This window comes from Lates calcarifer, linkage group LG13 (assembly GCF_001640805.2).
Source record: "Lates calcarifer isolate ASB-BC8 linkage group LG13, TLL_Latcal_v3, whole genome shotgun sequence".
Lineage (NCBI taxonomy): Eukaryota > Metazoa > Chordata > Actinopteri > Centropomidae > Lates > Lates calcarifer.
The window spans coordinates 23176690-23195161 of NC_066845.1; the positions used below are offsets into that span (position 1 = coordinate 23176690).

General features: G+C 40.5%; 1 protein-coding gene across 2 annotated transcripts in view; it reads left to right on the forward strand.

Moving 5' to 3' along the window:
• The window catches only part of LOC108878401 (tight junction protein ZO-2), a 74442-nt gene that overhangs the window by 50969 nt on the left and 5001 nt on the right, over window positions 1-18472 (forward strand). Inside the window, exons 11-22 of one of the 2 annotated variants that reach the window (XM_018669058.2) lie at window positions 1984-2134; window positions 2287-2395; window positions 3680-3899; window positions 5679-5863; window positions 7361-7456; window positions 7582-7661; window positions 9176-9386; window positions 9512-9612; window positions 10628-10846; window positions 12377-12484; window positions 17400-17900; window positions 18078-18163. In XM_018669058.2, the coding sequence (XP_018524574.1) occupies window positions 1984-2134; window positions 2287-2395; window positions 3680-3899; window positions 5679-5863; window positions 7361-7456; window positions 7582-7661; window positions 9176-9386; window positions 9512-9612; window positions 10628-10846; window positions 12377-12484; window positions 17400-17900; window positions 18078-18163 (2067 nt within the window). The remainder of the gene's footprint in view (window positions 1-1983; window positions 2135-2286; window positions 2396-3679; window positions 3900-5678; window positions 5864-7360; window positions 7457-7581; window positions 7662-9175; window positions 9387-9511; window positions 9613-10627; window positions 10847-12376; window positions 12485-17399; window positions 17901-18077; window positions 18164-18472) is intronic. The other variant, XM_018669059.2, reaches the window with a different exon arrangement.

Genomic DNA, 18472 nt, shown 5'->3' on the forward strand with positions numbered 1-18472 from the left:
GGCTGAAGTTTTGGAAGACTTGCACAAAAAGTTGAATATTTTAAAAAGTAGAAATAGTAGAAAAAAGTTGAATGCAAGCATAAATGTCCTGAACGAGCTGAACGTTTTGGTTGTTCCATGGTTTTAATAGCTGAAAGTATGCTGAAGTAGCTAGATGCCAGAATTACCGCCTTGTGTTTATATACTGCAGCCATTCATTCATTCTTTCATTCACTTATTCATTCATTCATTCATTATCTATACCGCTTATCTGTTAAGAGTCGCACAGGGGCTGGAGTCTATCCCAATTCAATTCAATTCAATTCAGTTTTATTTATATAGCACCAAATCACAACAAAAGTCATCTCCAATTTCTAGGTGTAGCAGCAGGTGTTGAGCGGGGTTGTAGGAGCAGTGGAGTTGGAGGCCAGGGCAATGCCATCTAATGTAACTAATGTAATCTAATTTTAATGTCCCTAAGGCACACCTGGAGTTTGGCTAGCTGATTGGTTTCATTAGGCTTCATTGATAAATATAATTGTGTAATATCAGCATAACAATGAAAGTTTATTGAGTGATTCCTGATAATGTTGCCCAAGGGAAGCATATACAGAGTGAAGAGGATTGGTCCAAGCACTGACCCTTGTGGAACTCCATGTCTAACTTTTGTGTACATGGAGGAGTAGTTGTTAACATGTACAAACTGAAGCCTATCAGATAGATAGGACTTAAACCAGTTTAGTGCAGTTCCTTTAATACCAATAAAATGCTCCAGTCTCTGTAAAAGTATGTGATGGTCAGTCGTATCAAAAGCAGCACTAAGATCGATGCATTCTAAATCCAGACTGAAAATAAATTAAAAATTAATAAACTAAATAAACTGTTATCCTGTAGAAAGTCACATAGCTGTTAGATATCAGCCTATAGTTGGCCAATACATCTGTATCAAGAGTAGACTTTTTCAAAAGAGGTTTGATTACAGCTGCTTTATAAGATTGTGGCTTTGATTGTTTGTAAGGACAGGTTAATCATATCCAGTACAGAGTTGCTAATTAAGGGTAAGGCTTCCTTAAACAGCCTCGTTGGGATGGGGTTGAAGGTTTAGATAAAGAAATAGTTGAAGTGAGCTGGTGGAGGTCGAAGGGAGTGAAACAGTCTAGATTAGGTGTTAAGTTGTCTCTAGGGATCCTGTGTTTTGGCTCAGAGCTGATTGCAGGCAGGAGGTGGTGAATTTTGTCTCTAATAGTTAAAATGGTGTTATTAAAGAAGGTCATGAAATCATCACTAGTGAGAGTTGCACAGCTGCTGCAATGTCCTTCTGGCGAGTCTCTCTTCATACACGGTGAATCCCTTGCAGAGGATCCAATATGCAGCGGTGAATCTGGCTTTTGATCAGCCAAAAAGGGCACATGTCTCTCTGCTGCTCATTGACCTCCCCCAGCCACCAATGCTTGCCTGCAGAGCAACTTGTGGGCCTGCACCCATCTACTGAAGCTTTAGAGTTGTCCCTCACTCGTTGTCACTTACATCATTGTTTGTCTGTTTTTCAGACTCTTGTCTCTTGTTAACAGCCTAGTGGGATATATTGCTCTTTTCAGGGATACACAATATTCTTGTCTGTGTGTATGGATGTTGATGTGAACCATATTTACAAATGGAAAAATGGGTAATCATCAAAATAATAGAGATACAGTGAATAAACATAATCAGAGACACAGACATACTGAAGCAGCTGCAGCAGTTTTTTAGGTGCAGATGTAACACATACTGCTGCATCAAACAGGTGCACCAGATTGGAGTTGCAGTTGGCTCATATAATTTATGCAAGATGACACAAAACAAGAAGAGATGTATGTGGGACTAATGACACATTCCACTGGACTCACCAATATTCAACATTTGGAAGAACCAGATTTGTATGGAAAATTTGGATTTGCTTGACACTCTGATGTTAGTAAAATTGGCCCATATTGTAAATGGTGGCGTGCTTTTCTCCTCCTGCAGGCCAAACACAGTGATGGTGAATTTCCAGAAGGGGGACAGTGTTGGGCTTAGGCTGGCAGGAGGTAATGATGTTGGCATCTTTATTGCTGGTGTTCAAGAGGGCAGTCCTGCTGAGGAGGAGGGCCTGCGCATCGGAGACCAGATCTTAAAGGTAGTCAGTCCAGACAAAACTTATTTCATAAACAAAAGGAAGTTCAGATAAGGCATAGTTCAAATTACGATGTGAATGTTACAGAAAAATATTAGTGTTATATATTATCTGGATAGCAAAGTCCTAATTATTTTGCCCTCTGTGTCTTGAAGGTGAACAACGTTGATTTTCAAGGTGTAGTGAGAGAGGAAGCTGTGCTCTTCCTGTTGGAGATTCCTAAAGGGGAGGTGGTCACTATCCTGGCCCAGAGCAAACCTGACGGTAAAATATTGCCTGTGTGTGTTCACATATATATATATATGTGTGTGTGTAAAACCCCCAAAACATATATATAGCTATGTTTTGGTTTTTTTTGTTTGTTTGTTTTTTACAGTTTTAACTCATCTGCTGGTCACTGATGACATGTTCCTTCACTACCTATTTTCACTCAGTCCCACATTCACCATCCTGCTACCCCCAACACAGACTAGACCACCAAATGTGGAGCAATCCACCTCTGAAAATAGTCCCTAGCAAATGCACTATGTCTTCCTCTTTGAGTAACATTTGATAAGATTTACAGTGTGCAGCTGTTAAAGGAAATAATCGAATGGGTTTGGAACTGACAGCCATAGAGTAAGGAAGTCAGACAGTACTGAGAGATGCACCAACACATGTATGATTTGTTGACAGTAACACCATGCCTCAAGTGTGTTCATTGGAGCAGTTTCAGTTGACACAGTTGTAGGCTTGTCAGTGGGATGGGATATTCAACTTGTGGAATATCCCAGAACACAGTGTACTCTCCCACAGTACTCTGCCAGCTGTCGCACTTACACCTCAGCACCAATAGTCTCTCTCTCTCTTTCTCTCTCTCTCCCTCTCTCTCCCTCCCCATCTTTTTTCCCTCTCAGAAAGCTTTTAAAAACATTTATACAAATTAGTATTTCACAACATTTAATATTGTCTATCCAATTTTCATTGTTCTTATTTCCTTTTCTTTTATCTTTTCTTTAATGTTGCTCTTTTTAAGTTATTGTACATATTGTCTTTTAAATTATTGTATGTATAGTATGGTACTGTGTGAAGCACCTTGTAACTCCACTTAATGTTGTAGTGGGTATGTGATTAAAGTAGACTGAATATATGCTGCAGCTGAATGTGCACTGTGAATGAAGCCTTGTGTGTGCAGCCAGTTCAGCCTTGGCAGCAGTGGATTGTAGCCAGTGTGACTGTTGCTGCTGTTGGTCTTTTTGGGTCAGTGCTTTGTCAGGCCACAGATATCAAATCAGGAAGCCTCACAGGACCCTGGAGCAGGCTGTAGAGTATATTTTCATATAATAGTCAGACAAATCTGTGCATTTTCTTTTGATTGTGAAAATAAAACTAGAACTTTAAGCATGGAGGCAGCATTCTTGATCACCAAGAACAGTACTTACAAAATACACAAAATAGTCTAAGATCAGGTCCACACTCTAGTTCTTTTGACCTTTCAACTGGGACTTAATCAAACTATCCTCTTATAATCAAACTATCCTCTTAGCTCTCACTTTTTTGTGTATCTAGCTTATAATGATATCTTGGTATCGGGACGTGGAGACTCCTTCTTCATCCGGACCCACTTTGAGTATGAGAAGGAGACTCCTCAGAGCTTGGCCTTCAGCCGGGGGGACATCTTCAAGGTGGTGGACACCCTGTATGATGGCAAGCTTGGCAACTGGCTGGCAATCCGTGTTGGCAAGGAGAAGCAGCTGCTGGAGAAGGGAATCATCCCCAACAAGAGCAGGTAGGGCCATCAGCTTGACCTCTCTAGATATGTGACTATATGTTGCAGTGACACAGACCACAACAACTGTGATTGGTCTGCTTGGTCGGCTCATACCAGCTCATATGTGTCTGTCAGCTGGACAAGCACAGGAACGTCTGTCTCAGTCAGTTGATTGGTCAAAGACACCATCTTCTCCAGCGTCTTCTCTCTTTTGTGCCTCAAAGTAAATTCAGTAAAAGCAACTGTTGTTCAACATTTATTAGCTCTACCTCCAACATTAAGTACATGAAGAAACTCAGCACAGTGGCACAGAATCTCCACTGTCCACTACCTGGTATAACTGCAGAGCGTCACAGATACACCAGTGCAGTGCAGTATAAATACACATAATGGTGTAGGCCACTTGCATAGGCTACAGCGTGGCCTCTGTGTTGATCCTGTGCAGAGGTGTAAACCAAGCTTTAACCATACCATGATCACCATTTCCTTAGCCCCAGAGCCAAGGACTATTATTACAGGCTGATGCCTTGCAAAAATCACAGCGAGTCTTCCTCTAAAACACGTGTACTCAGATTTATTCAGTATGAATTTCAGGTGAGGTCAGAGGTGGACAACAGTGCCAGTAAAATTCACTAACATAGCATCAATCATTCAAAACCTACTGTTACTAAAACTATGCACATTCAACAAGGTAGCATCCAAGACGAATCAAGGTGTTCACTGGAGAAGCAACTGATGTAACAGTTCACAGGGTCAGTGCTGGACTGCCTGTGGGTGACTGCATATTTATTTAATTCTTACATTTTTCTTTTTTAAGTTTTTAATCATTTTCTTTACAGACTTTGACAACATCTTGTTGCTACTTTTACAAATAACATTCACACTTGAACATCATGGAAAAACACATTTATTTTTATGCCAGATGGAATATTTCAGGTGCTTCCTAACTACTAATCCTGTTTCTATACAGATCAGTGCTGCTATGTGATAATGTGACTCTTCAATTTAAACTCCAAGTTCAGCTGCTTACTACCCAGTGTGCAGTTAGTCAGTCTTCTACTAAGAGTTACAGCCTAGAGCAATGCAAGGTCACCATGACACCACACAGTGTCACTGCTTCGTGACTGGGACTCAAACATAGGGCTGCAGCCATTATGTCTTACTCCCGTCAGCTGTATGTCAAGCATGTTTGAATGGCACCCCTATTGATTAAATACCAACAAACTAAATAGAATAGAAGGTCACTATGCAGTGTTTAGATCCCAAATGTATTTTAGTATATAATTATTCTAAAATACTAAGTGTTTGTATGTATAATACTGTTAAAGACTGGAAAACACAATTGAGGAATATGCTATGAACAGTGTTCCTCTTGTCCTCTGAGTCTCTCATTAATGAGCCCTCTGTCAAGAAGAAAAAAAAAAACGGAGAAAGATGCACAACACCACTGCACTCCAGTGACATGGTCTTTGGGTGGTGCATGTGAGCTCTGTGTTTTTTCCTTCCCAGTTAGTAGGAAAGACACCTGGTGTTGGATGACTGAGGGTGATAGTCACATGATTATAGTTTCACTGAAATAAAATTAAACAGCACTTTCTTCTCTCAATGTTAACAGTTGAAGCGAGCTCTGTGCTCCCATTGGGCAACATCACTGAACATGCCATAGATGTTTTCAGACTAGAGAAAGCAGAATGTGAGTCTTTTTTTTGCTTGAGGCTTATATGACTTGTGGTGCACTGTGAACCAATATTTGATAATGACTTGATTAGTGACAGGTGTATTTGTCATCCCTATCAGAGCGGAACAGATGGCCAGTGTCCAGAGCTCCCATAAAGCAGCTGTGGGCGATCGAGCTGACTTCTGGCGGTTGCGAGGCCAGCGTTCTGTGAAGAGGAAGGACCTGAGGAAGAGCAGAGAAAACCTGAGCAGTCAGACCCTGGCCACTCGCTTTCCAGCGTACGAACGAGTGGTGCTCCGAGAGGGTGGGTGAAATACCTCATTTTGACTGATTATCTATCTATCTATCTATCTATCTATCTATCTATCTATCTATCTATCTATCTATCTGTCTGTCTGTCTGTCTAATGTCTATTTTAAGAGTGTAGACACACTCTGGAGGCTGTGTCGCAGTCCATGAGATTTGAGGCGGCTTTTCAAACTCTTTTTTGTCTAGGGTCTGCTGTCTGTAAAGGGATGTTCCTTTAAGACCATCTGGAGCACAGAGTTATATGATAATATGCATTGATGAACCAACTGCTCTGGTCCGGGAAGACAAGTTTATTTATAAGTTGCCATTCAGACACAAGGCAATTCAAAGTGCTTCAGAGAGATGTAGAAATACATTAAACAACACGTTAAAAAACATTAAAATTGCACTTAAAAGACAATGAAAACAGAAAAAAGCAAAAACAAATAAATACTTAAAGATTAAAAATGTGTTACATATGTAATTTACTGGTTAGCTACAGCAACAATAATGTTTTAGACCCTGATTTGAATGAGCTAACAGTTTTAGCAGACCTTAGAATTTCAGGAAGCTTGTTCCACAGATGGGGGAGCATAGAAACTAAAAGCTCAGATGACCTGAGGGGGTCTGGATACTTCGTAACGTACTAGTAAATCAGAGATGTATTAAGGTCCACCAAGACCATTTAGTGCTTTATAGACAAGTAATCAGAATTAACATCTATCCTCTGACATACAGGAAGCCAGTGTAGCTGTAGAGTCTGATCTGTGATGTATGTGAGCATTTCGGAAATCTCAAGGAGAACTGGAGACAGTGTGTTGGGGGATATGCTGGAACAAATATGGTCCAAGGCAGCTGCACCTTGCAGCTTCAAAGACCTAAAGGGTCTCCTGCTAATGTCCTGGTGCCAGATCTCAGGTACCTTAAGTGATCTTGTAGGGTCCATGCCTCCATGTGTTGGAGATATTGAAAAACTGAAGCATGTCTTTCTCATATATTATATAAAATAAAGGATGGTAAATGATTTTCAAGGGTACTCAAAAATGGCCTTTTATAGGGAAGTGAATAGACATTTTCTGAAGAAATTTTTGACATAGCCACAAACAAGTTTTAAAGAAGAGTCACAGCCATAACCTTATACTTTTAAATGTATGGAATGGAAATGTTCTGATATTTTTTCTCTTGATTTATACAATTTAGAAATCAGATTGCTCTGCATGTTTGCATATGTTAGTTATCTAATTGTAACTTTTTTAGTTCCTCAGATATGGATGCTTTAAGACTTATGATATATTGGCAGGTATATTGTATTGCCAAATATGTTGGCCTATAAGTAACAAGAAATGTCAGTACATAGAAGAACTGTAAGGTAAGTTTTAGGTCATTTAGAAACTCCCTCAGCCATCGAAATCTAGTGTTGGTCATGTTCTGTTTAAAACCACTTGAGTTTGCCAAAAATATAGAAATGTTATGATCTGTGAGCAGTATTGTAATCAGCAGTTTGTGATTGCAGCTGGTTTCCGTCGTCCTGTGGTTCTGTTCGGCCCCATCGCTGACGCTGCTAATGAGAGACTGGCCTCTGAGATGCCCAACCTGTTTGTCATTGCCAGTGAGTCTCTACAGGTTTCTGTCTGCCTATGTGTTTGTGTGGGGAAGTCTTCCTTCCTATGTGAACACCTGCCCAAGTATTGTGTGTACATGACTCTTGCATTATTTTACGTATTCTTATGTTAGAAACTGAACCAAAAGATGCTGGCTCTGAGAAGTCCTCTGGTGTGGTTCGTCTGAACACCATCCGACAAATCATTGAGCAGGTACTCAACACACACACGTACACATGCAGACAGACACACATATCATGCCAGTGTTGGCCAGCCTACATTAGTTACCATAAAATGCAGAATTGATTCTAGAATTCTTCTAATTATCTATAAAGCTCTGCATGGGTTTGCTCCACTTTATATTTCTGAATTACTGTGTCCTCTGGCCACAGTGAGATCAGTGAGGTCTACTGACAAATGCTTTTGGACTGTCCCAAACTCTAGGCTTAAAACCAAAGGTGACTGTGCATTTGCAGTTGTGGCCCTAAACCTGTGGTCTTCCCCAGTTAAAAAAATGCTGGGTCAGTCAAATATTTAAAAAGCTGTTATATGTTATAAGCACCAGATCCCAGCAAATGCATTATGAAAAGAAAGTAATTCCTGTGAGGAAAAAGTGAATCTGAACATCACTGTAAAAGGTGCTGATGTGGTTAAAGAACCAACAACAAAGAATTTTATTGTAGCGTAAAGGGTGCCTCATCCCCTGATCTGAGGACAGCATCTCTTACAAAACAACATTTAATTTGCTACTCCTGTAAAAAGCAAAACAAAACAAAAAAAAAAACACCTATTCAGTCAGGCTGGTGATGTTTGATCTTCAGTAGTGTTGGGTTTATGGGAAAAGTGGGCCCTACTAAAGGCCCACTAAAAACAGAAATAAGATTGTTTCAAAAAAGACCATTCCTGTTAAGCTAAATTAATCGAAGGTTGTGGTTATGTTCCACAGCTGGATCTTCAGTAATCTGTGTTACTGAAAATGTACCTGTGATTTTAAATGAGATTCTCCTGCTTATTTCACACCAGCCTTCAGGTTGTCTATCCATCCATCTATCCCATTCTCAATTTCCCAGTTCCAATTCATATACTAATTATGGTCAAATTTCATGTGTCAGTGTCTAATAGGATGCAATGGTGATGTGAAGACATGTTATATCCAAAAGGTCAAAGGTCAACTTCACATTGACATCATAATGTTCTGCAAAAACACTTTCCTGGCCATAATCAGCATAACTTAGGAACAGAAGGGGACATTGTGACCATATTTCACAGTTGGTCAGATAGTGAATCAGTTACACTAATCTTGTCTTGTTTTGTGATTGTAATGTTAAAATGTAAATGTAAAATATATGCATTTTTGTTTTGTTTGTTTTCTGTATTCTTTGTGATGTTGCAAATGGAGCTGCTGCGTCGTCATCATCATCATCTAAACCTCAAAGCATTTTTGTGCACTTTTCAACGACTGTTGATCGTATGATGTGTCCTTTATATGCTCTGATGAAGTCTTCATGCTGGTACATGTCAGCAGATTTGTCAGTTGTCCATTTAGCCATTAGTTGTAAATAAAATTACCATAATTACAAAGACATAAAGTAACTCTTATATAAAACACAGTTGAGAATGAGGAGAACCTCTGCACTGTCAGCTGATCCACAGCTGGTCTGGTGAGACAAAGACTTCTATTAACTGTGTTCACCATTACCTCATGTCCCTGTTACTCACCCACACAGGACAAGCATGCCCTGCTGGATGTGACACCCAAGGCAGTGGACACCCTGAACTACACCCAGTGGTACCCCATTGTCATCTTCTTCAACCCAGACAGCAAGCACGGCATCAAGGCCATGAGACAGAGGATCATCCCCAGTTCCAACCGCAGTGCCCGCAAACTCTATGAACAGGCCATCAAACTGAGGAAGACCTGCTCTCACTTATTCACTGGTACAGTCAACACATGCTCAGAGATTCAGTGCGTTCAAGTGCAATGTACAGTGGCGCTGTACAGTAGCAGTGTATTTGCTGTTATTTAACTGTGTATACTGAGGTTGGATGGTTTTCTCGTCCAGCCACCATTGATCTGATCTCATCCAACGATGCCTGGTATGGCAGTGTGAAAGATTCCATCAGAGAGCAGCAGATGCAGGCTGTCTGGGTGTCTGATGGAAAGGTAAACACACACACACACACACACACAGAGAGAGAGAGAGAGAGAGAGAGAGAGAGAAACGGGTTTCCATCACTTTCCATCATAAAAGGAAGTCAAGTCCCCACAATGTGACAGATTTGTGTCACTGTGTCATTTGTGTTAATGTACTGTATGTACATACAGTGACTCTAATGGGCATTTATATTAGATGTTTGGGTATTAACCTTTATACTTGTATTAAACTGTAGATTTAACTGTGCATTTAGTCAGTACGACTCCAGCTCTCAGAAAAGAGACTGGGAATTAAAATATCATTATAGTTCCAAACTATCCAAACTATATAAGTCCTCTAAATCAGGAGCATGAGGTGTTAGACAAGGTTTCCTACTTTAATCTGTGTATAGGCGCTCAGCTTCATGATCATGTGTTTCAGTTACTTGTACTTCACAGCTTCAATCTTTGAATATCCGTGTGAGCACTGCCGTTAGCACAGTGTCGAGTATGTCAGGGGCACCTAGCTAAAACTAAACCAGTCTAATCCAACAATCCTCTAATGAATCCATGAAACTGTTTGAAAGAGCTGTTGTTGCATTTTGGAGGATGCAGTTTGTTTTTTTTAATCAGTGAGGGCAGGCAAAATAATACACAAAACAACAAACAAACACTTTGCAGAAATGTTTTCAACACAAACTGGACATTAGAACCTTCATGACAGAGGATTTATTGCTGAACTTTTGGATCAGACTGACTTTCTTTTAGCTCAGCGTTCCTAATAAACTGGACACTGAGTGTACATCATAGTTTATTCTTATTCAGTCACATAGACTCACTGCCCTTATATCCTCCTGTCACCTTCATAGCAGCCACCTGTGTGTGTGCACTTTAAGAATGCTCACTGTGTGCCTTCCTACTTCCTGCCAGTAGTGCTCTACAGCTTGGCTTTGTTTGTCTTTCTTTCCTCTCTCTTGTTTTTGTGCTATCCGTCTGTCCATCCTTCCTTCCTGTACACCCAAGATCCATCATGTGTCTCTTCTAGCTGGAGGGAGTAGAGAGTGATCTGGACTGCCAGGATGTGGAGCGTCTGTCCTTCCTGTCCGCCATGTCTGCCGACTATCTCAGCATGGACAGCCGGCTGACCTCCGACCTTGATGACACCGCTGATGAGGGGGGGGCCTACACTGACAATGAGCCTGATGTGGAGACAGTACGCATCTCTGCCATCAGCCGCTCATCTGAACCTGTCACAGCTGAGGAGGTCAGACACACACACACTCCATCCTGTACTACTGTGCTACAGCAGCAACCCTACACTTACAGACTTAAAATTAATACTTACTGTCATAGAAGTTTTACCTTTATTGTTAAAAACAGTACAAAAATCTTTTTTATTGACCCTTGGGCAGTTGTGGAAAGTATTTACTCAAGTACTGTACTAATTTTTGGTCATTGTACCTCACTTAAGTATACTGTAGGTATCAATATGTTCCAAACAAAGTGATTTGTATTATTTGATTTGTAGTATTATCCTGTCACACCTAAGGGCACACAAAAAACACAAAAAGTCACATGCTTTGTATTAAAATATTCATTAGCAAAGTACATAGTAAGTGTGTCAGATAAATGTAATGGGATAAAAAGAATTGTTATTGTGCTTCAAAATGTAGTGGGATAGGAGGATGAAGTGATATCAAGTACTGCTACTATATAAGTAAACTTAAATCAGTACATGTATCGCAAAAGCGCGTGTAATGCAGAACAAGTTTATTTGTAAAATGCCTTTCAACAAATGAAACAGAACAAAACAGCAAAACAGCATTAAGACAAGATAGAAAAGAAACACAAAACAATATAAAAAGAAATCATTATTTAAAAATAAGAAAATAAGTAGAAGGATTTAGTAAACAGTGCAGTGCAGACATGAAGCAAATGTTTTAATTTGAGAGAAGTGAGAGGTGGAGCAGACCTTGTGTTTTCTGGGAGTTTTCATATGTAGTTTTGCCCCATGGGAACATTAAGCAGACTTCTCCCAGGCCATTTGAGAGGTCTGGATCAGGCAGCATATCAGAAAAGTATTTTGGTCCTAAACTATTCAGTTCCCTATAAACCAAGTCAGTCTTGTTTTATAAATTAATTGTTTGAGGTCACTGCAAATACCTGGGAACTGGGGTGATGTGATTCATATGTCCTTGCCAATTTTATGGACATGCACATGGACTTAATGTTCTCATAAACACACAGCCTGATGCAAAATTCAGCTCTCAGCATCCTCCTCCCCTCTCTCTGGATTACATTGCCATCTGTAGTGCACACAGGGGATTACAGCTTCAAACCAAGCTGGTGCACAATTTATCAGTTATCAATTTATTAGGTGACAACATCTGTATCTACCACATACTGTATTTACTTACACATTATAATCCATAAGCAGAATTATTCATATTATTTATAATTATTTATATTAATATTATTCATACCTACATAATGAACAAACCAGAGATATACATTGTAGAGACTGTCTGGACAACACATTTGACATTTAAATATTTATTTTTGGAAAACCAAAACTTCATCTCAATCTGCTGTCAAGACAAGCTTCACTTTTAGGGTTCAGGCACTCTGGGAAAAATGCTTGAAAGTGTAACATATCATTGTCATTGATATTTCTCAGGTTAGACTGAACAAAGAGCATAGGACTATTGGTGACACATTCATCTCTGTCTTGGTCCTGCCCACTGATCTGTCCCTATGTCTGTATGGGTGTGTGTGCGCATGTGTGTGTGTGTAGATCTTGCGCAGATACAGTCCAGACATTAGGGGCCGCATGAGGAAAATCAGCAGCCGGGAAGTGCTCAATAGGTCTAGCCCTCCGGCTGTCTCCTTACCAGACAGCAAGGTGAGAGACACATACAGTATATCTGCACACTAATAATCCACCTACCAATGGAAATGCTTTTTTGGTGTCCTTAAGGAGGCTTGTTTTTTCTCTTTGATATCATTGGGAATCTCACAAGCTCCATTGTCAGGCATTTGTTGACATTTGTCATGTCAACGTAATAAGATGATAATATGTCAGATGTTGTAAATACTGTATCACCAATGTGCTGGTTGTGATTTTGAGGCAGTCTAATCCTCAACCCTTCCCTTCCCTTCCCTACCTACCCCTCACCGCATACTTAAAACAAATATTTTGTTATATATTAATCAAAGATTACATTATTTCTCATTAGTAAACAGTTAAGTATGACAGCCCACAGAGACTCTGACCTTAACTTCCACATTCATCCTGGCAGCTCTTAACCTGTCCAGAGGAACAAATTGCCCCATCCTTTGAGGATATGGAGAAACCACTCTGACTGCAGTTCAGATTCCTCCAAAAGCAGCTCACTGGACTGCCCAGAATTGCTCTCAGTTGTTGGTAAATGGTGGTGGGCATAAGCATAAGTTGATCTGTCCAGGGTCTACCCTGCCTCTTGCCCAGTGTCAGCTGGGATAGGCTCCAGCCCCCCCATGACCCTTAACAGATAAGTGGTATAGATAATGGATGGATGGATGGATGGCATAAGTAGAAGTATAGAAGGTGGCATTTTGCCATAAGTTTGTGTTGTTATTTTTTTTTATTCCAACAATACATCAGGGCAGGGTACAGATGATTGGTCTTCAACTCTGCTCAAAGAACAGTGAAAGTTGTTGCTGCTGGTGGATTGGAATAAAAACAGTTTAGCTTCAACTAATTTTCTAGTGTTTTCCTCTCTCATATCCAGAGTTCGTCACATCAGCCTGATCCACAATGTTGTTTGACAACTTTGTCTTTTGATGTACATTATAATCCCATGTTTTTTCTTAATTCACCAGTCCATCTAAAATACCATCTAACACAGACCCACTAGCCTTAATACGCTACTATTCCACTATCTAGTGGTACCTGTAGAATATGAAAATGTTTAGTGAATGCTTCCATGTCCAGGCAGAACCAAATTAAGGACCTAATTATTTTAGCCTTTGTACCTTTCATTCAGTCCATTGCCAGGACTGAATGAAAGGTAACATAAAACATCACAGGTGCTGCTTTTGTTTCCACTGTTCTCTGTCTGCTTTGGGGAAAGGTTCCTGGAACTGAATGTGGGCCCTTCTCAGGAGGTGAAACCACATTCAAGTTCCAGGTACTTTCAGGGGTTAGTGGTTGTGCTGTGGATTGTGATTGGGCAAGCAGATGTGACATCATATAAATACAACTAAGACTACAAACACTATTTATGTCTGGCAGAAACTGTGAAACAAGACTAAAACAGAATAAAATAAAAATAGATCCTGGCCTAACCTAGAAATAAGATCATAGAAAGGATTATAATGTGCTCAGTGAAGCAAAGTGGTTTGATGCACTGGGTGTCATATTTCATATGCATGTAAACAAAAGTGATCACTATAGAAGCCACACCTCTTCCATTGTTATCTGTCTGTCTGATCTCATTTACCCATCACACAGCACACAAAAATGATAAGGTCAGTCCTGTTTTTGCATTGTTTAATGGAATGTATATCCCCTTGTAAAATACAGTGGAAACTGTTGAAGAAAACTCTCAACACAGACAAGACCTTTTGATGACTCAGCAGTGGGCAGGAAGGGGGAGATTTGATGAGTTATGAGTGTGACATAATCAACATTGGCCTTGATCAACTTGTGAGTGTAAGGTCAACATTGGAAGGTGTGATAAGCAGAAGGACGGTTGCAAATAGTGGTCTCAAACATTATTTGATTATGAAGTCCTTACCAACCAAAAGGTGTATTTTCTTTCTCAAGCCATCCTTTTTTAATCACTACACGCTTCAAAAATAAAAAATAAAAATAAAAATCAAGCTTCAAAATCAAGCAAGAAGAAAAGAAAGAAAACGTATGAGATAATTTCACTAGATCACACTAGAAGAATAAAAGAAGGCATGCTTCAGTCAAAATCAATGTCAATCTTGAACAAAAATTCAGAATTTTCCTCCTCTGTGGGAGGGGTAGGTTGGGCTGTATTGGAATCCATTATTCTGGTGGCAGTTTTATCCATAAATGATTTGAAGCAGGTGGCTAACAGACTAATAACAAAAAGAAACCCAAACAGTTCAAATTCAAGGATTAAATAACCCAAAACCCCTAGCTTTACTTTAAACCAGTCAAGTAAACTATTGGTGGGGGTGGGGTTATATGATGTCTTAGCAATGTTATTTATGTGGGTGGATATTTCCTGATCTAGAGCTAAAGGTAAGAGCATTGTTCATTTCAGTCCTGTTTCAGCATACAGTTTGGCTAGTTTGTTTTTCAGGATAGCGTTTTACTTTCAACTAGCCCAGCAGACTGTGGGTGATATGGACAGTGTAGTCTTTGTTTAATTCCCGGAGCTTTGCAGAGTTCAGTCATTATTTGTCTAGTGAAATGACTACCTCTGTCAGAACCGATCCTTTGTGGAATGTGTGCTAGCCATGGGTACAGAGAAGTGGGTGCAACAATGCGGCCGTCATTGTGGACACACAGATTATTTACATATTTCCAACCATGGGAGAGCCACACATCATCAGATTCTTGCAAAAGAATTACATCATTAAAAGAAGCAAGGAATGAAGGACAGAGCTTTACATGGACAGGAATACCAATTTTGGCAGCTGTTTTGGCTGCATGGACAGCCAAAGCATTGCCTTGTGAAATAGGGTCATTGGATTTTGGTGTGGGCTGAGCAGTGAGTGTTAGCACATATTTTGCCTCTCTGGTCTCAGTCACATGTCTGTGTGCCTCTCTGGTGATCAGGGTGAGAGAATCATGACCATGGACCATGACTGTGAGTGGAGAGCCTAGGACAATATCAACAGATTTGTTAATTGCAAGTGCAGCGGCTGTTATGGCTTTCAGACAAAGTGGAAGTCCTCTCTCTACTGAATCTAGCCTAGAAGAAATATAAGCAACGGGTCTGTAAGAGGAGTTGTGGCGCTGGGTGAGGACTGATTGTGCAAACCCACTTTTCTCGGGTAAAAAAGTATAAAGGACTGGTCATAATCAGGAAGACCTGCAGGGGCTGACAGTAAAGCCTGTTTCAACTTGCCGAATGAATCATTTGCTTGTGCAGATCAGTTAAGGGGCTGAGTGGAGGCTAATGGTTTGGATATATCCTGGAGTGGCGCTGCAAGTGATGCATAATCAGTTATCCATTGTCTGCAGTAACCTGTCATTCCTAAAAAAGTCTTCATCTGTGATATACTTGTAGGTTTAGGCACTTCAATTATGGCTTTCACTCTGGAGGGAGTAAGTACTCTTGTAGAACCAGATAATGTATGTCCCAGATATTGGATTGCATTCTGGCACAACTGAACTTTCTTTAGTGAAGTTTTGTGACCTTTTGCAGCTAACGCCTTGATAAGGATAACTGTGTCAGTCACAAGCAGAGGCACAAGGGGAGGCTAGGAGTAAATCATCTACATACTGTACCAGAGAAGAACCTCCTGGGAATAAGATATCTTTCAGATCACTGTGTAAGGTACGAGAAAAGATTGTGGGTGACTCAGTGTACCCTTGGGGCAATCTTGTGAATGTATATTGTTGTCCATCAAAGTAAATGCAAACAAATACTTACTATCTCTATGGAGAGGAACAGAAAAGAAGGCACTGCAGAGGTCAAGCACAGTATAATGACTTGAGTTGGCAGGTATTGAGGACAATACAGTGGCAGGATTCGGAACTAAAGGGAAACAGGGAAGCACCACTTCATTAATAACTCGTAGGTCTTCTACAAATCTGTATTCTGATATGCCTGGCTTTTTAACAAATAGGGGTGAGGGAGAAAGGAAGGGGCCTTTAACATACAGTTGTAAATAGTGGTTTCAGACATTATTTAATTATGAAGTCCTCACTAACTAAAAAGTGTATTTTCTTTCTCAAAACACAAGAAAGAACCTCAAAGACTCACAAGGTCCTTAAAACTTTAGGTTATGCAAAGTTCCATGTTATAAGATGTTTGGTTTCTGCAGTGTGAAAGGGTTTTTTGATTGAAGCAGATATTCTCAGGAAACATTTAAAGAAATTTTGTAAAGCAACTTCTGTTTCAGACAATATTTTTGAACACCTTTTAAAGATGAGATGTAGTGTGCTTGATTTTCTCAAACCCAGTAATTAACTGCTCCCTACAATATGTTTTCATGCTTGCATGTGTAATTTTCAATTTGTGCATAAAAACGGTGCACATGCCAGAAATCAGAAAGACAATGCCACAATACTGCAAAAAAGGATGAGGTGGCAAATCCAAAAATCCAAAGAGTCCAAAGAGTAAAGCAAAAAAGAGTAGGGGTGTACTTAGCTGCAGCGTCTCTGATTCTGGAACAGGTAGGAACCCTCTCTGTCATCACTGGAGCTGATAAAAATAATGCAGCAGAGACAAAAACACAAATACGCACTCCTCACACACAAAAGATAAACAAATTCACAATTAATTTAGCTGAAATCTCAGAAATTAACCTAACCCGCATGTCTTTGGTCTAATCCCTTTTATCAACTCAAGTGGGACCACTTGCTGTGGTAAACCTGGAGGGAGACAAAGTACAGATGTTCTTGGTTGTTTCACTGATTATAGACACTGTATGGACCGCACTGGTTGTGTTAATTTGAGTTTCTGCTTAGTCTTGGACAATTGGACACCAGCTCTGTATGTTGATAGTGGCAGCTGAAAGGCAGAAAGGTTTGTGTTACATGGTTTTGTGTATCATGAAACTGTTTTTTTCTACAAAACACCAGAGTACTGTGAGCACCTACTCTAGCTCTAATGCTTCCCCTTCTTGGTCAGGTGAAATTGCCTCTGAGGGATGATCGGGTCTTTGTATCAGGCTCCATCAACTCACACCATCATCCTCGCCAACACCACCCTCCACCCCCAAGCTCCAGCCAAAGTTACGATTCTCCATCCAGCAGCAGTCCTGCCAGCAGCAGCAACGATCCTCCACCACCCATCCCTCGTTCAGCTGCTTTGTCTGGCCCGCCGCCCCCTCCTCCAGCTCACCATCTCAACTCCTTCAGCAAACTGCATCCTTTGGGAGTACCCCAACCCTCCACCATGCCCACTCCCAGCAGCTGCGGGAGCACGGCACAAACTGCAGCTCACTCACCTTTGGCTCTGCCCAATGCGACCATTGCAGCCTGTAGGCAGCAGGGGGAGGCAGCAGATGACAGCTCTGTGGAGGATCCATCTATGAAGTCCTTCTTGGGGAAGATCAAAGCCTTCGAGAAGATGGATCATTTTGCCCGATCCCAAAGGATGCTGGAACTGCAGGAGGCACAGAATGCCAGGGTGGGCATAGCTCAATGTTGCACTTGTAGTTTCTTGCTTCATTTCTCATTGTGAACTGCATTTTTTGCATGTGAAGAAAGGAATTTTCTTGCAGTAAATGTGTTTTCTAAATAGAAACTTTGTGTTAGTTTGGATTCCAGTTATGACAGACTTTAATCTGCTATCCTGTGTTTCCAGTTGGAAATCGCTCAGAGGCACCCAGACATCTATGCTGTTCCATTGAAGACAGCCAAGCTGGATCACAGTCGCCCACAGCCTATCGGGTAGGCTCACTACTGCCATTTGACTGTTTCCAAACTCCACTGTGAGTGTGTTAATGGGAAAATTCCATAATTTGACCAACCCTGGCAGCTGACAAACATTACAAAGTGAGCATTTTTTACTAAAAATGTAATTAAAAAAAAGAACAAAAAGATTAAACAGTAATTGTGGGTCTTCTGATCAGATTTTCATTAACTTCTTAGACCTGAACTGGCTCAATAGGACTTTTAAGGCAGATAAAGAATTGTCATTAGGAATTCTCAGCTGATGATAAATTCTCTGACTCTTTGGCAGGCTATAAAAAAAGATAT